Below are 27,697 nucleotides of genomic sequence, written 5' to 3'. Positions count from 1 at the left end.
GATGGATACCACTTATCAAGTTAAGGAATTTTCCTTACGTTCCTGTTTGCTAATAGGCTTTGTCTGAAGATAGAAATGTGTATCTAATTTTATCAAACACTTTGTACCTATTGAGATCACCGTATGGTTTATCCCTTTTAATATGTGAATTTAACCAATTATTAAATGGCTTCCTGATTTAAATCATTGCTTTCCCACAATAAGCCCCACGTCATGATAATGCATATTATACATGTACATTATATATATTATAGTGTATATGCATGTAATATACACTTATACAATATACTGAAGAATTCCATAGTAAGTTTTGTATTTAGCATTTTGCAACTATGCTCAAAGGTGAGACTGGCCTATAACGTTTTCCTAGAAAAGTCTCTGTCTGATTTTAGTGACCAAATAAACTACCCTCATAAAATGGATTATGTAGCTTTCTTGTTTTTTTAAAGATTTTATTTATTTATTCATGAGACAGAGAGGCAGAGACATAGGCAGAAGGAGAAGCAGGCTCCCTGCTGGGAGCCTGATGCAGGACTCTGGGGATCTCAGGATCATGCTCTGAGTGTGAAGGCAGATGCTCAACCACTGAGCCATCCAGGTGTCCTGCCGCCTTGTTTTTTGAAGGTTTAGTAATACTCATCCATAAAGCCACCTGTGACAAGTGTTATGTTTTGATACCGGGGATGAGTGGAGAATCAATTTCTTTAATGTTTATTCATTATTCATGTAGAAGAGCAATAATCCCCTAAATCAACACATACTTATGATTTTTTAAACTATTTTAAGCTCTTTAGATTTTTCTTTTCTTTCCCTAGAGCACCCACAAAGTTGGTAGCCACTCTGAATGGTAGATCACTCTCAGGAATAAAGGGATAAACACCATCCACTGGTGTAATTTTTAATACTGTTCTCTTTGTTTTATTTTTTTTCTTTGTTTTATTTTTAAGAGGGGAGACCAAGTATCTATTTCTCAAGATATTTTAACAATTTTAGTACAAAAAATGATTAATGGGTATTGAGAGAAGTCAGAAAAGACACACTAAAGGAAGAGAAAGAGTCCCCCACAACCCCACCATGCATCACATTTAACACGTATATACTCTACCACACAATCTCCCAGGCATATGTGCTTTAATATTCACAAACACATGGTCAACAGACACTATAATCTACTGAAAGTAACAAATAACCTAGCAGCAGGCTGCATGATGGGGGTAAGGGTGTCCATAGGTCTCTACTGGTACATAACAGGATTCCCTTCTACTGCCCTTTCCTAAGCCAGGAGGTGGCAGGAGACACCGAGGAGGAGCTCGGTACACAGACCCCCGGCTCTGCCCACCTCATCTCATCTCAGCCCTCCCATCAGATGCCTGCTCTTTGGATGTCAGAGGACATGCTGAAATCACAAGCCAAAGGGCAGCTTCATCCCTTCACATGTATGGCTCTGCCCTAGCCCAAATGGGTGAAGATAGGCAGGTGACAGCCGAACAGTACCAGAAATTCAGGGCGGCTCTCCCTGGGAGTGGTGCTCTAAGCCTGGCTGCCCTGGCCCCCTGTGCCCACAGCTGGATCCAATGGATCCCTGACCAGGTGGCAGAGGCACAGCTGACGGATTGTTCTTGCTGCAGGCTCCTCTCACCTTGAGCCCCGGGCCAGCACTCACATCCTTCCAGCAAGGGTGGCCCTCGCACCCAAGTCCAGTGTAGTCCTTTTCCAGTGCTGCACTGTGATCAGCACTGAGTTATTCTAGGACTGATGCTCAGAGGACCTGTGTATCCTCACAACGGGGGCAGCATCTGCCATGTAGAAGTTGTTCAATCAATGTCTGTAAATGAATAACTGAATGAATGATTTCGAGTGCTCTTTCTCGTTCTTTGAGGCCCACATTCTATCTGTTCAGGATATACACTGGCACGATGTGAGGATTCACGAAGTACGTGCTGAACTGAGTGCACTCGAGCACCTTCTGAACTCAGCACGAGGTCCACGCGTTGCCTTTCACATGGAGTCGCCTGCCCGGCCCAGCTGGGTCCTGCCTGTCTGTACCCCTACAAGCAACAGCATCCCCTGGGGGGCCAGAGGTGCCGCCCACCACGCCCTCAGTGTTCAATTCCAGCAGGAGCCCTCTCTCCATGGCAGCAGCACCCACCCTCCTGCCATCCCAGAGCCTCCCCACTCACGTCCCTTCACGCTCACCCGCTATTTTAACACTCGGGAGCTGCTGGGGATCAGAATAGCACAGGCCACATCTGTCTCTCTGGGTGATCCCCTCTCTCTGTTGACAGCTCCCAGACTGTTCTCCGCGGCAGGTGCTGAAAATCCAGGCTCAGGCCATCAGCCTGCTAACAAGGACACCAGTAGGATGCTGCATTCAGAGCCATGGGAGGATGCCAATTTGGTAATATGTAAAATTAGTAAACAGACTGATGTCATAAAAATGTCAGCCTTTGGAATTCTTCAATTTTTGGAGTGTAGATATAAAACCTAAAACGTCAAAAAAAAATCAGGCAGTAAAATGGAACTCCTTTCCAGGCTCTACTGGAAAAAATAAAGACAAAATGTGGCCTGGGATAGTGGGCACGTAAGGAATGAGGTCTTGGAAGGTGCCATGATTAGATTAATACAGTTTAGTGAGTTAAAAAAAAATGGTAGCTGTACTAGACAGGTCGGAACACACGAAGGAGAAGAAACCAGAAGGTACTTCTGGATGGGAGATGATTTGGCAGACAGCATTATGCCTTGCTCAATGTTCTACTTAATTATTTTTTTAGTGAAATATAAATTTTGTTCAATGATATTTTTGGATTTCAGTCAATTTGAAAGTGGAACAGGAAAGGGGCGCACATAATATATCACTTATTTTTTTAATATGGAGTTTTTTATTAGTACATCAAAATATAAGATCTTCTATTATTCAAAGTAGTGACAAATGTGAACAGCATGTCAAGATGTCTGCAAAAACTATAACGTCACATAAAAAATAACTTATTTGTATTGGGGGAAGGTAACAGGCACTGCTTTTACTAATGTGATTTATTGTCAGCATTTGTATTTAGGAGTAAAGCTAATTTCAGCTGTATTAGTGAAATTTCTGCTATATTAGTGAAAATGAAGATGCAATATTTTTCTCCAGGTTTACAGATACTCCTGATTTCAATCCAGTTTAAGTGAAGAGCCTCTGTTTGGGGGCTAAATTCTAGACATAGTCAGGGCACCCCTGGAAAGATTTAGAGAAGAGGCAGGAGCTCACTCAGGAATCCTCTCTGCAATGCAGATAGGTGTCTGTGCTGTTGCTTTCCATGCTGTGTTCATGGTGGTTGTTGCAGATTCCCACTCAGGAATTGGACGTTCAGGACCCAATGATGAGATACTTGAGAACAAGTTCATCAATGCAAGTTTTTGTTTTCCTGACAGCAGCGCCCCTTCCATATATCCTGTAGTAACTGGTTTTGTCCACGGATTTGAGATCTGAGATTCAGTCAGGCTGAATTCTGGATAATGCCATGGTCATTCCTGGCTCAGGGCAATGGCAGTGTTGCAGGAGGTAGTTTGCAGATGGGAGGTGAGATGGCAGTTTTCTCACTCACCTACAAGGTCCCTGAGGTTGCTCCCCTGAGCTCCGCTGGGACCACTACTCAGAACTACTGTGAGCTGAGAGAGTCCCACTCACATCACTCAAGGATCAAACAAGCTGGGGAGACTCATGTTCCTGGAAGTCACACCTAAATGTGTCTTTCTCTGAGACTTCCTTTCTAAATTAAACTTTCTCCATTCATGTCTCAACGTAGTAAATGTCTCTAAATTATTTATAGGTCATGGTCATAGAGGAAAGCGCCACCAAAAGGTGTCACTATTTCAAAGTGAGTCATCTGGTGCGGTCACCCCAAGATGCTGATAATGGCTGTCCTGTGGACTCGGCATGCCAGAGCTGCAGCCACGGCATTGCTCCCCAAACACAGGGAAAACTGTTCCTGTCCCCAGCCACTGTGCAGGCAGCAGGGTGTGGAGGAGAGAGCCCTGCCCCAAGGCTGCCCCATCGTCTCCAGTGTGCTGCTCACTGTGGGCTATGGGCCCGAGTCTTTATCTTCCTGGTTCCTTGGTTTGTCAAATGGGGGAGCTGGACTAGATGAGTCTGCTCATTTGCTTTATATTCCCAATTTAATGGTAACTTCTTCAGAATCAGAAATTGAGTTTTTATTAAAGATTTATTTATTTGAGAGAGCGAGCACACGAGCAGGGGGAGTGGCAGTGGGAGAGGGAGAAGCAGCCTCCCCACGGAGTTGGGAGCCAGACATGGGGCTCAGTCCCAGGACCCTGGGACCATGACCTGAGCTGAAGGCACTTAACTGACTGAGCCACCCGGGTGCCCCCAGAAATCGAATTTTTAAGTCCATAAAAGAACAGCACTGGGCATACACGAGATATGAGCTGATACCTGTAGGATGGATTATCAGGCTTCCTTTTCACACTCTGATTCCCCTCCATCCGTCAAGCTCTCTCCGAGCTCTGCAATTGTCCACTTCAGCAATAAAATGCCTCCTCTCTTCCCTCCTTGAAAAACCTGAGGCAGTGACCTTGGAGCCTCTAGCTTTCCTTTTCTGTGGCTTCTCTCCAAAATGCCCCTTCCACCAATTTCCTGGGGCCCTTGCCTTCTCCATCAGGCTATAACCTGTGCTCACCACAGGGCAGGCAGTCAGCAAACTCTGCCCAGGGCTTCGGCCTGTGCTGGCCTCAGCACCCACAGACCAAGCTGCAGGCTGCCAGCCCCAGCAGGCCGCCCCATGCTGACACAGCTGCATACAGGAGCTGTGCCCCAACCCCCAGGGCCGGTTCTTCCTGTGGGGCCTCACATCCCTGTCATCCCATTTTTTCTGCTCAAAGAGAAAGTGGTTCATCCTTGCCCCAGTCCCATGTTTTACTCTATGCATCTTCTACCTGGATGCAAACATGGCCTTCTGCTCTCCCTTCCAGCCCTTCCCTGAACACTCCTTCTATCCAGAACAAAACCCCCACACCAGGCCTATTTAAGGACCTCCCACCTGGCTTCACTGGTTTGTTCATTGCAAATTCCAGGAGAGGGGACCTGCACTGCTGTGTCCACAGAGGTGTCTCTGGCACATAGTAGGAGCTCAGTAATGAATTTCAGCCTCCAAAAACCAATAGTGACTAGTCAGTCTGGGAAGCGATGCTGTGGGGACGACAGGGGCAGGCCCTTTATTGTAGCATGCCACCTTGTTGAGCTGAGGATCTATCTGCTGTTCCTCTCCAGCTTTATCCTCTCCAAACTCCGAGTTCCTGACTCCAAGCCACACACACGTCTCATCTGTACCTGGCTCCATCATTCCCAGGCCCTCCCTGTGCCTCTGCACATTTTGTTCCGTGGACATCGGTTTCTCCCTTGCCCCATCTCCCTCGATTCCTAGTCAAACTCCCAGGCACCAGTGGACTTCTGACCTCTGAGCACTTGTCCTGGCAATCACATTTCCCTCTAGTATACTCTCATCACAGCGCAGAGCCATCATACACCACCTGGATGAATGACTTTATCTAGCACCTGTTTGTGAACTGCTTGAGGGCAGGAATCATGTATTCATCCCAATAGCTCCAGCTAGGGATAGAAATGCAGAGAATGTTCAGTACATGAATGAATGGCTATCAGTCATGACATTTTATTGAAATGTATTCACACTTAGTCGGGAACAATCATGATATTCAGAACTAGCATGGCCTCAGGACACTGAAGCCTGCTTCCTTCAGCCAGGGGTCTGGGTCACTCCCACTGTGCCTCTTTCCCACCTGGGCATGGTTGCCAGGACACCACTCCTTCAGCTGACCACTTTTCCTTTTTGTTATTTTAAAAACCTGTTTTCAAAGTGATATGGTGCATTATTTTAAAAGTCAAGTCATTCTAGGGCTTATACAAAATGCTGCATCCTCTGGCTCACTTCTGATGCTGGCTCTTCATGCAAAATACTTCAAATTCTTTTAGCTGTTTCAACTAATAATTACCTCTTTATATTTAAATTACATGCTTATACTGTTAGTCCTCGACTTTATGTGCTTTTAACTTCCTATTATGGAAGGCAAGAAATTAGCTCTCTTCTCCATTCATTTCTCCTTCCACCTTCCCATTTAGTTCTATTATAATACTTGGTTAAATCAGACGTCAGTGATTTACATTACCCTGACTTGGATACCATTCATAGCTGAGTCATGTATGTTCTATCACTTCCATGACTGCATTTCCTTTCTTATTCATCTTGTTTTCTTAGGAGTCAAACACTGCCTTGTTTTTCTTTTGGTTAGTTTTCTATCTACCTAGCATTAATTCACTCCCAAAGCTCCTAGCAGAATACAAAGTTCTCAATAGGCTCAGACTAATCAACTCATCTTTCACTTTAATTTTCTTTTGTGGAGGCTCCTGGGCAGGGGCAGCTTTCTGTGCCCTGGCTCAAATCTGGGCACCTTTTCCCCCCTCTAAGCCTGCTCCAGGCTGCCACCGTGGTTCTCCCTCTATCTTTCATTCCTTCTCTCCTGTGTCTGTCTCATGGCTTCCTCTTTCTTATACCCCATTTCAGTGGAACACTTTGTCTAGTACAGGCATCAGCAAACCACCTGAAAAAGCCAGAGAATAAAGGGCCGAAAGGCAAAATATATCTAGGTACTTATATAACCATTTAAATGTAACCATTAAAAAAATGTAAAAGTGCCGTGGGCCATCCAAGAAAGGTGGCAGGCCAGACTTGGCCTGGGACGTCAGCTGGCTGATTCCTGTTCTAGCAGCTCCCTAAGGAAGGGAACATGGTAGGGTAATTTTCTGGAGACCTAACGTGTCCTATAATTACCTTATTCTACCCACACACTCCACTGATGGCTTCACGGGGTTCAGAACTCTATCAGGGAAATCCCTCACCTTGAGAACTCAAAGGCATTGTATCACTGTTATTTGGTTCTCGGTGCCGCTATTTAGATAGCTAGTCCATTGGTAAAAGGGCCTTGTTTTTCTCTCTGGAAGCTTTAAGATCTTTGCTTCATGACCAGTCACGGCTCCAGGTTTGAGTTTCCCCTGCCCTAGTCCATCTATTGCCCAGGAGGGCTTGTGAAGTGGGGGTGGGGGGCCCTGGCAGAGGAAATGGAGAGAAGCACTCTGGTGGGAGAGGCTGCAGGGAAGGGAAGCATCAAGGATGAGGCAGAGATCTGGGGCCAGGGGGTGCAGAAGAGGCGATGTCAGGAGGAGGATTTGCTTCTGGGCAGGAGGTAGGAGGTCAGGAGGACCAAGCTGGGGAGCCAGCTTTTCTCAAAATTTTGGACTTTTTAAGAGGGACTGCCCTCCAGGGGAAGAGGCCTAAGAAGGCTGAGCAGCCATGACTGGCAGACCCACTGTAGGCCGAGTGACTCAAGAGAAATGTCCCTTCTTGCGGCCCCTGCCCCTGTGGCCTCCCTGTCACCTGACCCAACTTCCTGATGACCTGACCAGCTGTCACTAGTCCTTGCCAAACTCCATCCCGCCTTAAGACAGCCTTGGCCCCTAATTATCAACAATCTTCAGACTTTGTGCAGACTCCAGTTACTCTCACTGGATTATGACAATTTGGCAGAGCTATTTTTATGTGGAGTTTTTTTTTTTTTAAGATTTTATTTATTCATGAGAGACATACAGAGAGAGAGAGAGACAGAGAGAGAGACAGAGAGACAGAGAGAGGCCAAGACACAGGCAGAGGGAGGAGCAGGCTCCATGCAGGGAGCCTGACGTGGGATTCAATCCCGGGTCTCCAGGATCAGGCCCAGGGCCGAAGGCAGACGCTCAACCGCTGAGCCATCGGGGCTGCCCCTGAAATTTTTTTTTTTTTAAACAAAAATGAAACAAACAAAATCCAAGGATGGCTGGAACCAGGTATCTTCATCCCACCCATAAGCCCATCACTGACCCCTCTCCTGGGGTGAATGGAAAGCCTGGGGTGGGGGTATTTGGTAACAGCTTCTTTCTGGAGATAACACCTGGGTGCTTACTACAAATGCTGGTCTTACCATCTATCATTCTTGGCATAAAGGCCTATTTCCTCAGAATTCACTCCTATCTTGATTATTCTGCCTTTCATATTCTCTGAGCTCTTTTAAAAATCACAGTGGTCATATGCACTCACTTGCAATTGATAAGAAGGAGATATAGCTGCTTAATAAAGAACTGATAATTGCTTTCCACTTGAAGATTAAGTCTTTTTTTTTTTTAATGAGAGGAGGAACTTTTCTGGAAGGGTGAAAATGCATAATCAATATATATATATATTTTTATCTCTGAAAAGAGATAAAAATAATCATTTTGTATAACATAAACCAAGAAAGTAAAGATAGACAAAATCCTGGCTGATGGGGAATACTATTAATTTAAAACTAAGTTAAAAATTCTGATAAACGTGAAACAGCACTTCTGTTTCCTATAAACTTCCTGACTGGGTTACCCTAATTTGGTTGACTAGAGTAGAATAAGGTGGAGATAGGGAGGCAGTAAAGAATATTAGGGCCATGATGTCTCAGCTCCAAGATGCACAAGAAATCCTCAATTAAATTTCTAATTTCTTCAGAAATAGATACACATTATATTTAGTATCATACAGCTCCTCAATAATAATTTTTTGGGGGATAGTAGACCAATGCTGGTGGCAGACCAATACCTCCTGAAAGTTAATAATCCTGCTCTAATCCTCACCTCTCTTTTTTCTAATTATAAAAGTAATAAAGACACAAAATCAATGTGTAAATGAAAAAGTGGAACATGAAACTCACTCATATTTGGGATAGAGGTCAGGGACAGAGATAGGGTCATGGAAGGAATGAGGGTCAGGGCTGCCAGCTACATACACTGCCAGTCAGCAAATGACAGTGAGGCCGTGTTCAAGGGCCAAGATGGCTGAGTCAGCAAGCTCATCCAGCATTCCATTTGGCTGGAGAGGCTCTGGTGCCCTGTGCCAGACTCTGAGCCCCAAATCAATGAGCTCATTACCCACTCTGGTGGTCTACGCTTTCTCTACATGGCAGGAGGGGCCACAAGGCCTATCCCCTCTGGGTGAGGAGGTACCAGGGAGAGAGGAGAACCAAAGCCTGGGCAATGCGTGAGCAGGAAGAGAGCTGAGGAGAGAAGCCTGGAACATGCCCCTACCAGGAGGAGCCATGAGAGGACTGGTCTGGGGGAAAGATCACAGAGAAGTGAGAGAAGAACTAGTTTCAAGGAAGAAGATGGGAGGACGTGGGACAAAACTGTAAAAAAGCCCAAAGAATGAGCAGTGGACTAGGCCACGGGATCTCACTTGATTGTTGCTTTTAAAAACCACATTACGTGCTGAAAGTTATACACACCTATTGCAGAAATACCTAGAAGAGAAGTACAAAGAAGGAAATTACAATTACCCACAAACTCATCATATAGAATGGTTCTGTTCCAGCATTAAAAAGTTAAAATTTATGTGTATGAATGAAAGGAGGTCTCTTCCCCTTTTCTCTATAAAAAGGAGTGTATGTATATGTATGGAGATGTGTGTGTATATATATCCGTACATATAATATGTATGTATACACGTATGGAGCACAATTTGGATCATAGATTATCAAGCTTTCTTTATACATTATAATGCAAACTCTTCCCTATATTATTATATGTTCTTCAAATTAAATTTTTAAAAGATTTTATTTGACAGAGAGAGTGTATGTGCATGAGTAGGGGGAGTAGCAGAGGGAGAGGGAGAAGCAGGCTCCTCACTGACCAGGGAGCCCAATGCAGGGCTCCATCCCAGGACCCTCGGATCATGACGAGCTGTAGGCAGACACTTAACCGACTGAGCCACCCAGGCACTCCTAATTAATTTTTCTTAACAACTGAGTAATACTACACCATGTGGAAAAGTCATTATGCACTTAATCGTTCAATAGCTATTTGACTGAATATTGTTTGTTTAGGTTCGGTATGTGGGTTTGTTGCTGTCCCCAATTCAGGGAGTACAGTTTTTAATAGTGAAAATTTACCACTTGCTTTGATTTGGGGTAATCTCTGATTCTGTTTCTTCATCTGTAAATTGAGAATAATAATACCTGCTTTATCCATGTCCTGGTTTTGCCATGGATCAAGTGTACAGGACATTTCATTGTTGTTACAACTTTACAGCTGTTTCAGTCTGAATGACTTGGTGGCTGAGGAGGCCACAGAAATGCTGGGCAAAGCTGAGGGAGAGGTAATGGTCTGGGTGTGGAGGTGCTGAGCCAAGAGGCCTCCTGGCCAGTGAGGAAGAGATGCCCAGATGCCTCGCAAGGCAGCATTCTTGCTTGGGAGAGAGGACTGCACTAGACTGCAGCTTTGGGAATCTTTGACTCTGTGCCATGAGATCGGATGGTCTCTCCCAAATGAGAGTGTATTGCCAGAAAAGACCAGGCTGACGGCTCAGCCTGAGGAGACATGGGCAGGAAAAAAGCATTAATAATGGGCACAGGAAGAGCAGTGGAGTAAGGGTGCAGGAAACTCAGGATTATACATAGTGGGAGAAATTAAAGGAAAAAATAAGTTAAGTTGCTTTTTTTTTTTTTTTTTAGATTTTATTTATTTATTTGAGAGAGAAAGTACAAGCCCAGGAAGAGGAAGAAGCCAACTCACCACCAAGCAGGGAGCCTGACACAGGGCTCGATCCCAGGACTCTGAGATCATGAGATCATGATATTATGATCTGAGCCGAAGGCAGATGCTAAACCCACTGAGCCACCCAGGTGCCTCCAAGAAATTATTGTTGAATCCCATCAGATACTGCTCTGGGCTCTCTAAAAGTTGACTCCGTATTAAATGAACTCTGCCTGCCTTGTTTCATCGAGATGGAATCACTGAATTATGAAGGTAAATCTTAGGGGTAGAAAGGCTAACACAGTTGAACAAATTTCCCTGTTTCCTTACAAAAATAGTCAATCTCCAACAAAGATAAAAAACATAATTGGAGAACTAGATGTCAATAAATCTATCCCTGAAGCTGGTAGATAATTAAACTCAAAAGTGAATTAACCTTTGCAATTGCCACTGGGCATCCGTAAAACCTTTTTTATAAGTAAATACCTAAGTAAATATCTTTTGGCTATTAAAAAATACAAAATCTTGTAAGGGCTCTGTGTAGGGCTCTCCTGACTATGGGGGAGGAGTGGGCCAGGCAGAAGGATAAGGCCTGGTGTGGGCCGGTGGTGGCCTAACTCTTGGGCAGAGGTACCTGGTGGGGAGGAGGTGGCAAGAACACCGTACAAGGTGTCAGAAGGAAACAGAGCAGGGGTCCCTCTGCTATCCCAACATCCAGAACAACTCTTATCCTTTTAAAAAAAAATTACCCATGTTTTCAGGGAAGGACAGACGAGCCAGAGGATCTGGCCTCCAGTTCTGGTTCTGATGCTGCCTGGCAGTGTAGCCAGATGTATTTTGTGTCCCCACGAAAACGTTGCAGAAGGGGGACTTTTGTTCTCTTAAAAGGCCCGCTCCCTCCCCAAATAAAGCTCCCTTGCATCTTTTCACTGCTTTTTGGCTTTGGGAAAGCACATCTATTCTTAGGGCTCAATCTAATCTAATTTTCTTTGTACTGTCTTTACATGTTCTACCATGAGCCTGCATTCCTTTGGTCAGAAACTAGTGTTACTAAAAAGCAGTAAATAAGAGAGAATGCTGGACACCCAAAACCCAGTCAGCTAGCTCTGAATCTCAACATCTCTTCCCTGTGAAGCAGGCTCGTCCTTAAGTTTCTGCTCCTCCTCGAATCCAACTAGTCAGCATGCCCAGGGAATTCTATAGCTGAGATGATTCTTAATGCTGAAGTGCAATAAAAAAAAAGGCCTTAGGACCCAGCGTAAGCACACTCTGATAAAAGGAATGTGTGTCTTCAGCACCTCTCCTGACTCTGCTTTTCAATCCCTTCTCTCCTCTGTTTGCCACATTCACCACCTGCCAGGTCCCATGACTCTGGGGATGTGCATGGCTGCAGGGTCCTTCCACGACCTTCTCTCCCTGGCCAGAGCGCTGTGCCCTTCTCCCCATCTTCCCTCCCAAATCACTCTTCACCAGCTCCAGGACAGGAACTTGTGCCAGCCAATCCTAGCCCATGTGCTAACGAGCCAATGCAGATAACGTCTGCTGCTTAAAACAGGGCCTTCTGGATATGTAATGTCCTAACAGAAGGGGTCTCGTGAGGGAACCTAATGGTCAGGGTGTTCTGGGCCCTGGGGAGCTGATGGCATCCATTTACTTAAGTTCCTTAATCTACCTTGAACAAGAGCACTATTTTTGGAGTTCGAGTGACTTCATATCCACTGACAAGCTGCACCTCCCTGAGCAAGTTACTTAACCTCTCTGTGCCTCAGTTTCCTGGTTTATAAAATGAGGCTACTTATGATACCTATCCTGGAAGGCTGGCATAAGGGCTAAATGTCATATAAACAATAAAAAAAGTCATATAAACAATCAATCCAGTCTCAGCTACATCGTATGTTCTTAGTTAACATGAAATAAGTAAAATTCAAAACATCACTATAATTTTGTATTCAGTACTGGCCCTCTGGGGCTGGACTCTGGCTGCCAAAGACTATCCTTACAGTTTCTCATCTTGTTTGATATTTTACACTTTTTTAAAGACTTTATTTATTCATGAGAGACACACAGAGAGAGGCAGAGACACAGGTAGAGGGAGAAGCAGGCTCCCTGCGGGGAGCCTGATGCAGGACTTGATCCCAGGACCCCAGGATCATGCCCTGAGCCGAAGGCAGATGCTCAACCACTGAGCCACTGAGGCATCCCATCTGTCACAACTTTTTAAACCCCACTTCCTCTACTCTATAACCCCAACCTCAGTTTTTTCTCCTTGACGATCTCAGTGTTATCTTAAGGAAACCAAGGAACCAACTAGAACGTGGTAGAGGCCTGCCCTGCAGACGGCCCCATTATCTTCCTCCCATGTTCTACGCCAAAATCTCTGTTTACCTTCTCAGCATAACACACAGGCCCCAAATCAGGAACGGCGGACGTGCGTGCTCACTAGAACAGCCCTTGACAGAATTTCCTCCTGCGCATGAAATTGGATGCCTCCACTATAAAAATATCAACTGGGAATCTCCATAAAACTACGGATCACCAAAATGTTTCCTTTCAGGGTTAGAACAGTTTCACAGAGAGCATATTTTACTTTTGAGAAGAGAATCTACAAGTTAGTGGCTGCTCCTGTGGTTTTTCAAACAGTTTAAACCAGTATTTAGACACCACCAGTGTCTCTTTTTTTTTTTTTTTTTCTGGAGAACTGAGCTACAAAATACTGGTTTCTATTAGGGTGTGTCTAGCACTTTCTGTGCCGCCAAGTTTTCCATTTTTATAGACTGCACGCTAGTAGATTTTCCATGAACAGGCTCAAATTTATTCCCAGGCCATAATGTTTAAGAAACCCAATATGAACGTGAAGACTGTTCTAAAGCAGCATCAGAATTTGGACCATGCAACTGCCTTAAAAACATCATCTCTGATGTGTAAAAAAAGTAATCTATTTTTTGACATGCCTTAATATATGTGGGGGACAAGGGTACTCACTCTCCCTATATGTTTTCTTGGACTAGGCTGTTACGGGAAATACGTTTTTTACATTCTTGTGTATCGTTTATTTCTATGCTTGCACGGAATACAGCCCAAACACCCACCTACACAGACATTTTACATAAAGAGTTGGAAGCCAAGTGACTGAAAAAAACAAAACCAAATTTTGTATACAGTGTCTTTACAGAGATCGGCATGTGAATTCAAGTGGGAGCCAATGGTAACTCTTGAGGAAAAGGAACCAGTTAGAGGACAGTGCTAATGGGAAAGTGTGACTATAATTTGGTTTTGCTGACAAATAAAAAAGCAAGTGCCATATTTTTTAAGAGAAAAATAACATAGGAAATAGGACTTTATATTTACCCAGTCACACACATTCTCATTCCAGCTCTAGAAACTTACATGTTGGCTACAACCATCACCACAACGTCCAGTTTTACTTTTTAAGTAGGACAGATCTCTTCTCCCACTGGTCCTCTAAGGAGAGCCCCACTGGGGGGTCAGGCCAGGCTCTTCACAGGCTCCTGGCCTGGCCACCTGCTCTTTCTTCTTCCCCCATTTAAATCTTTCACTATTTCAAGGGTACCCTCAAGGCACATCTCCCCAATGAAGCCTCCCCACCAGAATTCCAAATGCCCCATGCTCCATGCTCCAAATCCTACACTATTAATTGCTGATGCCACTCAGTCTTGCAGATTCAGTTTTTCTGGGTGGGTGTTTTCTCTCCCTAACATGGCTGCAAGTTTCTAGAGGGCAGGGTCCCATCTAATCCCATTTCTCTATGCACCCTGTACACTCTGAACACAAAACAGATGATCAGCTGATATCTCTTGGATTGAGTGGCTTGAACAACTGGGTGCAGAGCTATGAGGCCTAGAATGGCTAATTTCATCTGGCAATCTAAATTGTCCTAGTGAGGTCTAGACAAAATTTACAGCTCAATGACTATCCCCCGAGCTTTGCCAGGAGACAGGGTCACCATCCCTAATGAAACATTCCTGAAGAATTCTGGGGACCACCTACAGGGGATGTTGCAGTGTATTGCCCAGGTTCGTCCCAGAGAATCAAGAGTCAAGCATGCCACAGGCTGCCAGGGGCCTGCAGATAGCACTCAGCTGTGGGGGACTGCTTCACCCAAGCTCACATCCTGTTCCTTGGGATGGCCTGCATCTATGACTGGTCACTGTGTAAGAGGACATGAAGGCCTGGCCCCTTACCCCTACTCAGAATAGTTCTGAAGGGTTATTCTAGCTCCGGAGCTGGAGGCTATTGTTGGGTGTGCACTGCAGCTCAGCTTCTCACTCTGCCTAGTCCAGTGTCCCTCCCCTCTCCTTTCCTTCCCCAACTAAACCCACTGCATGCAAACCTCTATCACAGAGTCATCCATCACTCTATCCATAGACAGGCATAGCTCATTTTGTTGCATTTCACTTAATGCACTTTGCAGATTTTTTTTTTTTCAAACAAACTGAAGGCTTGTGGCAACCCTAGTGGGGCAAGTCTAGCCGTGCCATTTTCCTAACAGCATCTGCTCACTTCATGTCCATGTCTCACACTTTGGTAAGTTTTGCAATACTTCAAACTTTTAAATTATTATTAACATTTGTTATGGTGAGCTTTAATCAGTAATTACGGCTTACTGAAAGCTCAGATGATGGTTAGCATTTTTTAGCAATAAAATATTTTTGTTTTTATTTTTTTCTTTTTTTAGAGAGGGGAGAAAGATGGGGGGAGGGGCAAAGAGAATCTTAAGCAGGCTCCACACCCAGTGAGAAGCCCCATGTGGGGCTCGATCTCACCACTCTGAGATCATGACCTGAGCTGAAATCAAGAGTCAGATGCTTAACTGACTGAGCCATCCAGGGGCCCCATCAATAAAGTATTTTTAAATTAGGGTATGTAAATTGTTTTTAAAAAAAGATATGAAATAATTGCACACTTAGGAGAATATGATAGAGTGTAAACATGACTTTCATATGCATTGGGGAACCTAAAAATTCATTTGACCATCTTTATTGCAATATTTGCTTTACTGCAGTGGTCTGGAACTGAACTTGCAGTATCTCTGAGCTATGCCTGTATCCATCTATCCATGCAGGCATGCAGCCAGCCAGCCACCTGCCAGTGTGTTTAGCATCCATGGTGTCGGTGGGACCATAAAGCACACAATGGAAAGGGCTGTTATTAAGACAAAATGTATAAACAGAGACTTGTCTGGGGTATATCCAGGGCAAGATGGGTCAGGAATCTTCATGCACTGGTATAAGCTGTGGCCATCAGCATATGTGGTCCTATCTCCCCCTCTGATTTGAAGCTCTGGAAGGCAGAATGGACTGCATTCTTAACTCTGCGTTCCCAACACAGGGTCCCAGGTAGTACAAAAAAAAATATTAAAATACTGAAGCAAAACAAAACACTGAAGGAAAGGTTTGGCAGTTCCACCATATAGGAAAGGTTTCTGGCTGTCTGGTCTTTTGGAGCAGAGTTCCCAGGAGTCTCCTCAAGATGCTCGTTCATTTATTACGCCCATAAAAATCTCAAGAACATGAAAGCAAAAGACAAGGTCCTGACCCTTAAAGCAGTTACAGCCCACTGTGTGGACAAGGCAGAGTCCCCTAAAAATGTCCACAAACAGGAACAAGACGCAGGACTATGACTAACAGGCAAGTGGTACAGCATCCCCGGGTGGTCTCTGTCCCAGGTCGGCCAGCACATTGTCAATGTCAATCTGTCAGGCAACAAAGGTTACTTGACAGTCTCCAAGAGGAACCTAACAATGAGAATCAACAAACTCCAGAACCTCACAACCCCCTGAAACCAATGCCCTATTACGGTTTACTGTCTACAAGGGGTAAGTGCCTTTAAGCAAAACATCACTGCTAAGTGCCTGATGGAAGGGGTGGTGGTGCTGGGAAGCCTGGGTGGGGGAGTTCAGCTCCCCCATCTCCCTGTCCTCACCCAAACTCACCACACCAGTCTCCTTCCACTCTCCATCGCCCTTCACTGCTTTTTTTTTTTTAAATTTTTATTTATTTATGATAGGCACACAGTGAGAGACACAGGCAGAGGGAGAAGCAGGCTCCATGCACCGGGAGCCCGATGTGGGACTCTATCCCGGGTCTCCAGGATCGCGCCCTGGGCCAAAGGCAGGCGCCAAACCGCTGCGCCACCCAGGGATCCCCCTTCACTGCTTTTATACCATCTGTCAGCAACTACTGCTGTTTGCTTCTCCAAAATGGCACTTGCATCCTTCCCCTCCTGCCTTGCCTTACCGCTACCATGTCCTCTGATACCATGGCCATGCCTGGTTGCTGAGGCTCCAAGCCTTTGTCCGATGTGGCTCCTGCAAACCCAGCTCTCAGTCACATCTCTGTGCAACAAGGATCAATGGGGAGGGGCTTCTTGGGCACCATCAGGACCAGTAATTAAGACCTTCTTCTGTGTGGCCCTCCCTGCACTCATATAACCTTACTTCTCAGTACTCCCTAGTATATGCTCTCCACAACAGTCATCTCCCTGCTTATTTGTGCCTTTGCTCAAGTAGTGTCTGACTTTTGGAATATCTTTCTTCTTCTTGGCCACCTATTGAATCCTATCCAGGCTTCTTGCAACTTTTTTTTTTTTTAAGGTTCACTGATTTGTTTGAGAGAATGAGAGAGAGAGAGAGAGAGAGAGAGAGAGAGAGAGAGAGAGAGCATGAGCACACAAGGGGGGTGGAGAGGGGGAGAGAGGGGGGGGAGAGTGGGGGGAGGGAGCGGGAAATGGGGAGAGAGGGAGAGAGAGAGAGAATTAATCTCTAGCAGACTCTCCACTGAGCAGGATCTCGATGCAGGGCTTCATCCTAGGACCCCAAGATCATGGAGCCAAAGACAGAAGCTTAGTTGACCTAGCCATGCAGGCATCCCTCCTTGCCACTTTGTTCACAAGGACCAAGGCTAGGACCTAGGCGATGGCAAAGGCAAGGTTAGGGGCCTGCTGTCTCCCCCCCCCCCCTTTTTTTTTTTTTTTACTGTTTTGAAACTCCCCTGCCATATCTCAACTCCATTGCATGGAAATGCTTTTCTGTAGCATCTGTCCACCTGCACAGAAGCCCCACCAGCTAGACTGCCCTGGACCACCAAGCTGTGGGTGGAAGGAGCTTGTCTGCCCTCAGCTGGGTAGACTATCTTGGCTTACAAGCCAAAAAGGGAAAAAGCTGACACCGCTAACGTTTACTCTCTTGTTGCTTCTTAGGAAAGACTCAATCACTGTCGAGTTAATACACCAAGTGCTAGGATTTCTGAGAGATGGATGGTGGGTTTGCCAAACGATAGACTGCCAAGTTGGGTCTCTGGAATGAATCCAGTGTTCCATAAACCCTGCCTCTTTCCTAATCATAGAAAGAACCCAAAACGACAGAAAGGCAGAGTAGAGTTTCAGGCAGAATGACACAAAAGCATCCTCCTGTGCTTCCTGAAAAACAGAAAATGCAACTTGGGACAAATCTCATCTCCTCTCTTCACTCTCTTATGCAGAGTATTGTATTGCTTAATGAGTACTTCGCAGGCACTGGGGGGATCTCTGGAAAAAGTCTCTTCAAAGGGGGACAGTAAAGAGTAGGTGGTCCTCAGAAGACTTTCTCACTCTTCTGCCAATTTATAACTGGGAAGGTGACTCAGATGGATAAAAATGAAACGGGGAATGGGGAGGACCTCTTGGGCTTTCTGCTACTTTGAAGGAAAAAGGTTCACTGGTTGGGAAGGGTTATGGCCTCTTCTTCTATTTGAAATGGCATGGAAAAAAAAAAAAAAGAAATGGCATGAAAAGTGGCTATCTCCAAGTTAGCTGGTGGGTTGGGTAAGGGATTCTCTGCCTTGTACAATCTTACCTAGCACTAGAGGAAAAAGGGGAGTCAGAGCAGTAGTTTTGAATATCCCCATCTTCATGCCTTGAGTTGGAAGATGAGGAGGAGAAGAGGTAAGATAACCTCCCCCAAACAAGCAAACAAACACATACAAACATACTCCCCAACTTCACCCCAGAGAGAAGGAGAGTAAAAAGGAGAAAATTCAAAACAAACCTGCTCAGGCAACTACCTTAATGTGATAATAATGACAACAATACTAATTGTCTTACACATGCCTACTGGTTTACATTTTATAAAGCACTGGGGCACATTATTTAACAGAATTCTCACAACAAACAACCCAGTCAGGGGACGCCTGGGTGGCTCAGCGGATGAGTGTCTGCTGTCTGCCTTCAGCTCAGGGCATGATCCTGGGGTCTGGGATCAAGTCCCACATCAGGCTCCCTGCAGGGAGCCTGCTTCTCCCTCTGCCTGTGTCTCTGCCTCTGTCTCTCATGAATAAATAAATAAAATCTTAAAAAAAATACAGTCAGGTGATGATCAACATAGCAGCTACCATGTACTGAATGATCACCAGGAACACTTCTCACATGGTATTTTATTTAATCCTCACAACCTCTTTGTGGTACTACTGTTATCTCCATTTTACAGAGGGTGGGGAAACAGGTTTAGAGAGGTTAAGAAACTTGCTCAATAGGTAGAGAATGAAACCCAGGTTGTTCTGATTCCAGAGTCCAGGCTCTTTTTAAAATTTATTTATTCATGAGAGACACAGGTAGAGGGAGAAGCAGGCTCCTCACAGGGAGCCCGATGCAGGGCTCGATCCCAGGATCATGACCTGAGCTGAAGGCGACGCTCAACCACTGAGCCACCCAGGTGCCCCCAAAGTCCAGGCTCTTGACCTTAATGGGGTCCATCTCACAGCAGGGCTTTTTTGCATTTTTGACAAAGTACCACTTGAGAGGAAGCAGCCCTTACATCCCAACTCCTTAAGAGATAGGTGAACGAACACACGAACACACACACACACACACACACACACACACACACACACACACGATGAATACTCCAAGAAGTCCCACTTCCTCTGTTGTCCTTGGTGACAAACCCATCCAGCTTGCACGGATACAAGTCCATGGATACAGATGAATGCCTCATTCCTTATGGAGACCAAGGTCAAACCCTAAGGATAACATACCTGTCATTCAACTGATATCTGAAGCTGCAACAAGGCTTTCCATTCGACAGGATGCAGATACAGCAAGGCAATGAATTAACATCTAGTTTTGAGGCTTTGTCACGAATAGCAGCTTAAGGTTGAGAATAATGAGATGGAATGCCATTTAGCAGAATGGCTTGTGATATTCCATTAAACATTCAGCTTGGGAGATTCAAACACATACAGAAAAGAAGAAATGACTGTAGAAAACAGCAAGGCTCAAATAAATGGTGACAGCTCACAGAGTTGCCTGCCCTGTTCTTCATGGGACCTATCTGGCCTAAGGTTTGCTGTTAGCAGTGCAGAGGTCTGACATAAACCAACATGCACGCATCAGGGATATTCCAGGCTGGGCATGCTTTCGGGAGAAGAACCAGGCCCCCTGAGAACTCCTTCACTCTGCTATCACCCAAGGATTAACTCTTCTGGAGTGTCTCCTCCCTGTTCTTTCTCTAAGTTTCCTTCTCTCCTTTGAATATCAACCTGCATAAGAGATCTGAGGGTGGGGTGGTGACAGCATGATAGTTCCTGGGATTTTGAGACAGTAAAGTGTCAAGGTCAGTGGCCTCTCACCCCTGCTGGGCCCAGCCCAGCTCTCCGGATATACTTAGATACACACACAAACACCCACTGGAACTTTAAAAAGATGTGAGGAGATCCACAAGCCCCTTGTGAAACAAAATCTTGGTGCTTCATAGCTACAGAAACATACGGGTAGGCAAAGGGGCTCAGGTTAATTCGTTATAGTCACACATACCAGCACAAAGGAGGTGGCCCTTGCACAGACACGGGCATCCTCAACACAGGTATCCTGGTAATGCCACCTTTCCTCCTTGCCAGGCTCATCTCTTCCCAGGCACCCAAAGGTGTTGACCAGAGCTGCCCTGTGAGAGGCTGAGGGGTACCATGTAGGGGATAGGGAATCACTCTGCTCTTGGCTACTCCCTGCTGTGAGACGTGGGCAAGCCACTTAGCCTCTCCGGCTTCTGTAAAATGGAGATAATGATCACCTGGCTAGATGCTGTGAGGATGAAGGGGAATCATCTACATAGGGCCTCTGGCACAGCGCCTGGAGCTGTCCTGCCTGGTTCCCGAGCCTGCCTTTCTGACACCCACGCCTGGGCTCATAGTGCCTTCTGGCACTTGGTCCCTACTCGCAGGATGCTGGTCTGCCGTAGGGAAGAGTGGGGACTAGACTGGAACGTCGGGTCTGTAACAGGAGGGTCCCGGCGCTCAGGTCACAGGGCTGCGGGGCTGCGGGGAGCCGCGGGCAGGTGCGGGGGCGATCGGGTCTCCGGGACGTGGGCCCGTGGGCGGAGGGTGGAGCCCGCGAAGGAGGCGGGCAGAGCCCAGCCGTAGGCCGACCCAGGGCTGTGGGTGGCTTCCTCCTGTTGCTCAGTATCAGGGAGAGGCGGGGGAGGACGTTCATTTTTTTCCAAAGTAAGCATCCACCCATTGCTTCGACAACTATCGATTGTGAAAAGCCGGCGGCGCCTCCTAAAGGCGCAGCCCCCCGCCCCCCGCGGCAGCGTCCCCGCTCCTCGGCCCGCCCCGCCGCGCGGCACCGCTCGTGCAGCAGCAGCCTGGGAACCGCAGCCGTCCGCGCGCGGGTCCTCTCCTCCCCGGAGTCCCCTGCCAGCCTTCGGGCCGGTCACCTGTGCCGCAGCGCCCCGGGTCCAGGGCGGGGTCGGCGCTCGGAAAGTTATTTCAAGGGGCAGAGGTGTGGCGTCCCGAGCCCTTCCCCACCCCCGCGCAGCCCGGGCGGCCCGAGCCGCCGCAGGACGCAGCTGCGCCGGAGCCGCCCGCACAGGCACCTCTTCGCCCTCCCGCGCGCCCAAGTGCGGCCACGGCGGAAGCCTCCCGGCAGACTCACGGCGCGGAGCCAGCCCCGGCCCTGGCCTGGAAGGGACCGGCCTCCCGCCGCCGCTCCGCGGAGCACTCGGGATCCCCCGCCCCGGCCTCCCCTCCGCCCGGCCCCGGCCCTCCGCGCGGGCCAGCCGCGGCCCGTCCGTACCTGCGGCGGTCACGGGCTCGCCCTCGCTCTGCTCGCCGGAATCCGAATCCATGCTGCGGGCTGCTGGCCGGACGGTCACAGCCGCCCGCCCGTCTGCGGGGCGCTCGGGGCCGGCGTCCGGGCTCCGGCTGCCGCGGCGCGCTCGGGGCGGGGGGCGGGCGGCGGGCGGCGGCGGGGCGGGCTGGGCAGTGCGCGGCGGCGGCCGGGGGGCGGCTCCGCAGACGCGAGCGCCGCCCGCGCCCCGCTCCCCGCTCCGGCTCCCCGCGCCCGCCGGCCGGTGCCTGCGCGCCTGGCGAGCGCGGGGCGGAGGGTGGGGACGCGCGGGGAGAGCGCGGGGCGGGGGAAGGGAGGCGCGAGCTGGGAGGAGCGGGAGCGGCCGGCCCCGCGGGCGCCAGACGCGGCTTAAATACCCCGGGGGCGGTGCCGCTCCTCCCCCCGCGCCCGGCTCCCCGCGCCCCGCGCCCCGCTCCCCGCGCCCGGCTCCCCGCGCCCCGCTCCCCGCTCCCCGCGCCCGGCTCCCCGGCTCCCCGCGCCCGGCTCCCCGGCTCCCCGCGCCCCGCTCCCCGCGCGCGGTCCTGGAGGCGTGCGGCGAGGCCGAGCGCAGTCTCGGGCGGGTGGCCGAGTCGGGAGGATCTGGAGGCGAAAGAGCGCCTCTACCCAGCAAGGAAGAGGAGAGGTTCCGTGCGGGGGTCCCGGGGCTGCCCGCCCGCCCGGGCCGGAGCCCGAGCCCGCCGCTCCGAGACCCGGGGCGAGAGCCTCAGACCTCTCCGGGGTGTTTCCGCACTAGGCAGATGGAGGGAGAAGTGCCAGGTGCCTTTTGCCGGTAATGTTGTGGGGGAGTAAATAGGGATAAAGCACGTGAGGAGCCGAGGGCAGGCCCCCACCTGGCGAGCAAGCGAGCAGCGCCGGGCAGGGACGCTCGCTCAGGCTGCGCTGCTTCCCCGCGTGCGCGGCGCCTGCGGAGCGGGGTCCCCCCGACCCCCGACCCGGCCACGGACCGAGTCTCCGACCGGGTCTTTCTCTTTAACACAGAGCGCTCGACACGCTTCACAGCCCCTACCCTCTGGCTTTCCAAAAAGAGGTATTTGTGAGTTTACTTAGTAATGAAGCGACAAAACTGCGGGGGAAACGCCCGGAGCAGGAGCGGTAAGGCCTCGGGGGACCCTGGGTTGCTAATTCCCCGCGATCCGTGCAGTCTCACTGTCTCCCTGAATTATCAGCTCCAATACTTATGTAACCTCACGCCAGCTTCTCCGTATACAAAGCGCCACAGGAAATGCAAACTAACTTTGTGAGCAAAATGAAATCAGGAGGAGAAAGTCGGCTAAGAAGCGCCCGTTTAATTGTTTCCTGCATGCACTTGTTTAATCTGCACGGTGACCCAGTGAAGGATTTGGGTAGCACCGTGTGCAGATGCTTTTTTTGGAGTTCAGAAATAGCTGAAAGTTGGCAGTTTCATAGAATTCGACTTACATTGTTATCTTCATTTAATACACGTGGAGACCATTTCAGGGAGAGTAGATAGTTTTCTTGGGGTCGCAGGTCCAGTAAGTGAGGGAGCTGGGACTTGAAATCAGGTTTATCTCATGTCCACACCTGCTCCTAACGGGTAGGGTACAGTGCCACAGTGAGTTTGGCCTCTTGGCTACCTGAGGGCTGCCTTCTTTAGTGAAGGTATGGGCTTCACAGAATACAAATGCCGTTCTACTTTGTGTCCTCAGGAAACATTTTCTAGATGGCCAAACTCACAGACTTAAGTTGACAAAAAGTTGGATGGCTTTCCGTGGAACAGTCAAAAGAGTCCCCTATACTAGATGTGTGATCTTGGGCAAATGGCTTAACCTCCCTCAGTTTCCTCATTGTTGGCATCTCCTTCATAGGGTGGCTGTAATGAAATAATGAGTGTGGAAGCTATTACTTGAGGCCTGGCACACAGTTAATATTTGCTAAGTGGAAAGAACATTACTTCTTAGATCTAATGGATCTCATTTAGGAAAAATATTTTAAAGTCACATTTTTAAATAAAAGAAAAAAGTAACAGCAACATTTGTATAAAAGTTGATACTCGAAAAATAAATAGCTGAGATCCTTTAAAAAGTTTGCCATCATAGTTTTGCATTTTTTAAAAAGATTTTATTTATTTGTTCATGAGAGACACACAGAGAGAGGCAAAGACATAGGCAGAGGGAGAAGCAGGCTCCCTGTAAGGAGCCTGATGCGGGACTCCATCCCAGGACCCTGGCACCAGGACCTGAGCCAAAAAGAGATAAAATTAAGAGTTGAATGCTTAACGGACTGAACCACCCAAGTGCCCTACAGCTTTGCATTCTTAAGGAAAAACAATGATGGTAGCATTAGAGAACAGAGTATATAGGACAGAAAAGACATCCAGCTTCCTCTGAAAGCCAAGCCTAGATTCAACAACAGGAAATGTGAAACTTTCTCTGTTCCCTTAGGCCTCCTTTCCTGGCACTTGGTAGAAGCTTTCTTGTGATTGTTTATTGAAATGGACAGGTGGTCTAGGTTGAAGGGTAAGAGATATAGACTCCCACTGAGGTATCTGTACATCACAGCAATAAAGGAAATAGGGAGGCTCACTATGGAACTTGGTTAACAGTAAATGAAGTATGGAGAGCACACACATGACATATATAGGCCTATTAGTCATGGATCTTTACTGAATAACTAGTACATTCAGCCCAGAGATAAAATGCTGGGGGTGGGGGATGCTGGTCAAAGTGCTTCTGAAAAGTGTATGATGTGAGTGTTCAGAAAAATAATGCCTATTCATTTATCTGTTCCTATATTCAATCATAGTATATTTCTGCCAAAAAAAAAGGCAGACCTAGAATGAAAAATTGAATGTGGAATTAAACAATGAAGAAGAGAGATCCAAACCAAATAAGGTCTCCATTCCAATTTCCTATGATATGCAATCTGTTGTCATGGGTTAGCAAGACAAAGGGAAATGACTGCTGGCACGCATGTGTGTTTAATGAGGAACATTAGTGGAACATACCTTATCTGTCCTCCCAGTGTGGAAAAATCTGTATAAGAGAAGGAAGTCCCTAAAATAGTATCTCACGACCAATACCCCCACGAAAACAGTGAAATCTGAGGTGGTGAATCTCCTTTACAAGCCAATTCTAGTATTTTTCTTTAAAAAGAAAAAGAAGGAAAGGAAAAGCTCTTAGAAAAGAGGAAAGGATTTCCGTAGTTCCTCTGTGTATTTTTAGAAGAATGGCATCACTTTGCAGACTTGAATCTAGAATCTGAGGGTTATAAACCACTTTCCTCAGTGTTTCCACTACATCTTTTCAGCCTGGCTGCTTTTCAGACACATGAGTTTCTAACTTTCATTGGTCATTCCTTAGTTTTAGCTGAAAAAGTCCTTGGCTTTTCAAGGAACTTTGCCTGTCTGGTGGGAAAAGCCTATTTGTAAGGTGTCAAGAAGCAGATAATAAAATAGATCCATTTCTGCAAACACAATAATACTCCTTTAATCTAAGTCAGTGCTATGACTCATCTGCCTGTCTCCTCTTGTGGGATGGAAAGGGAGCTGTCTGTAAACCTTCGGGCAAGCAGCCTAGAGAGGGGAGGGTGGTTCCTCTCATGTGCTAGGGCTGCTGCTCTGCTTCAAAACTCCACAGGGCTCTGGTACTGCCATTTTTTCTAGGCTGAAGTGGCCCTTGGTATTCTGGGATAAGAGGTTGGCCAGGACAGCCTCATTTTAAATAACTTGTCTCAAGGTGGATGCTGGCAGCAAGAAAGCTTTTACCCAGAGCAAGGTGGCTTTCACAGGGCTCTAGGCAAGCTGGATAGTGGGGTTTGAACTGGCTTCATATCCATCTGGCAGAACAAGGTGCCAGAAGACAGCCTTGAAAGAGGGGGCTTTTCCTCTTTCTTTCTGGCTAGCAAAAATAACCTTTTATTGTCTTCCATCCCTTATTCTAAAAGTATCACTGTAGAAAAATTAAAGATCTATTCATAATTCTACTAGTTGCAATTAACACAGCTTTCGAAAAATTTCCCTCTTTGTGTGTGTAGCATTCTGCTTTTTTGTTTGCTTTTTTAAAAAATAATATGAACATCATATTGTGAACATCATTCCATCTACCTTTTGACATGGTATTTAATAGCTGCACAGTATTCTACTGTATGGGTGTACCAGAAGGTAGTAGTTAAACAATCCTCTATTATTGGGCATTTAGGTAGTTTCCAATTTTCTGGTATAACTGACATCGTCAGTAAACATCTTCATGTCTAAATCTTTGCATACATCTTTAATCAATGTCTGTGAACCTTCAGGAGCTTTCATTTATTCTCGGGGGAGAGAAACGACAAAAATTGTAGCTAACAAATTAATTGCTGTCTATATCTCAAGACTTTAAGGTTATCAAGAATTTTCATGGGCATGATCCCCTCTCAGCAGGGACTGAGTTCTTTGAGCTCATTCTTACATTTATTAAGCATTGATTGAGCCCAGAGGGGATTCCTATAGGTCGAGGAGAGAAAAAATTTCCTTCCACATTTTCTTTGTGGGCAGTGTGTCCTTGCACAGCCCTGTCCCAAGTCTAGACACCTCGTGGGGGGTGGGATGTGGGCAACTGGGCAATTTGGACATCAAGCTGTTCTACATTCTTAGCTTTTGCCCTCATGAATTGCCTACAAGATAGGAGCAGCTAATGCAGTTACAGTGACTCTAAAGTACTGATTCAGTGGTGCCTGGGTGGCTCAATCGGTTAAGTGTCTGGCTCTTGATTTCGGCTCAGGTCATGATCTCAGGGTCAGGCTCTGTGCTGAGCATGGAACCTGCTTAGAATTCTCCCTCTGCCTCCCACTAAAAATAAGTAAGTAAAAAAAAAAAAAAAAAAAAGGCATTGATTCGGAGGGAAAAGGAAACAGAAAGAGGGAGAAAAAAGAAAACTCTATGGGCCCAATCTCTGTTGTGCTCTGGCCCAGCTTCCTATGGGCTTATTTGTGAGCATTTTAAGCAGCGGGGCCAGGATCATAGGGTTCAGCCCCACTGGGAGTCTCCCTGATTGCATATGGTGTCTAGTCCCACTTATGGCATTCACACTGGGGGCTGTGGGATCTGACTGTGCTGTACTGGAGCTGTTCTTTCAAGGATCCACAGGGCTCCTATGTGGGCACCCTAAGTGACTATTTCAGCTGTACCCATGCCTTCCCATCATCCTGGATGCTTATGCGGCTCTGTGGAATGGAAAGGGTCAAAAATTATTTCCCCTGAGGGGAAAACAGTTAAGACCCACAAGGCATAAGCAGGAACAGAGTCTTTACAGTTTTCAGGAAAAAAGAGTACTCAGAGACTGGATGGGGCAGTATTGCCTCAGTTTTCAAAAGGGATAGAAAGGAATAGATGCCAAGAATAACAGACTGGTGACATTTTTGGTGCCCTCTAGCAAAAGCCTGAAACAAACAGGTTTATACATACTTAAAGAAGAAACTGGTGATCACCAGCATCCAACATGGGTACATTCTCATGTCTCATTAAAATGACGATGCTGATTTCCTTTAAACAGAGTCATTAGGTGTCTAAGTGTATAAATCAAGATAATTCTATTCAACTTCAAAGTAGCGAATATTAATTGAGTACCCCGTGTGCTTCAGGTGCAAAGTGAAGGGAACTGATTGCCACAGATACCATAAGTTGTTATTTAAATAAAGACTTTGATGAAGTCTTGCACAATTCTCTTGTTGTTAGGTGGATCTGGAGCCGGTTGAGCAATCCTACCCAGTGAGCCTTGATTCATCGTTCTGAGTTAATTTGGACAGAAGTCTCAAGCAGAGTGACACAGTCACTTGGGTAACTGTGTCTTTGGTCTATTCTACTTTTTTTTTAATCAGTGATTTAAACACAGGATTTAGTTGTGTTTATCAAATATGTAGATTACCCTGCTAGGACAAGTCAGAGAAGACTTGGAGTCACATGGAAGAGATATATAGTCTTGGTTGTCCATAAACTCAAGATGAGTCAACAGTGGGATAAAGTTCTGTTGCCTCAAGAAAGGC

The 27,697-nt window shown here is 47.0% G+C and overlaps 1 protein-coding gene across 1 annotated transcript in view; it reads right to left on the bottom strand.

Annotated features, from left to right (window-relative positions):
• The window catches only part of TNFAIP8L3 (TNF alpha induced protein 8 like 3), a 37,653-nt gene extending 15,594 nt beyond the window's left edge, over positions 1-22,059 (bottom strand). Inside the window, exon 1 of the mRNA XM_055319988.1 lies at positions 21,665-22,059. Within this exon, the coding sequence (XP_055175963.1) occupies positions 21,665-21,716 (52 nt within the window). The 5' untranslated portion in view covers positions 21,717-22,059. The remainder of the gene's footprint in view (positions 1-21,664) is intronic.
• Between the last annotated feature and the right edge of the window lie 5,638 nt (positions 22,060-27,697).

This window comes from Nyctereutes procyonoides, unplaced genomic scaffold (assembly GCF_905146905.1).
Source record: "Nyctereutes procyonoides isolate TBG_1078 unplaced genomic scaffold, NYPRO_anot_genome, whole genome shotgun sequence".
In the NCBI taxonomy this organism is placed as follows: Eukaryota; Metazoa; Chordata; class Mammalia; order Carnivora; family Canidae; genus Nyctereutes; species Nyctereutes procyonoides.
Note: the sequence above shows the minus strand (reverse complement) of the source record. Positions and strands in the feature narration are given on the sequence as shown.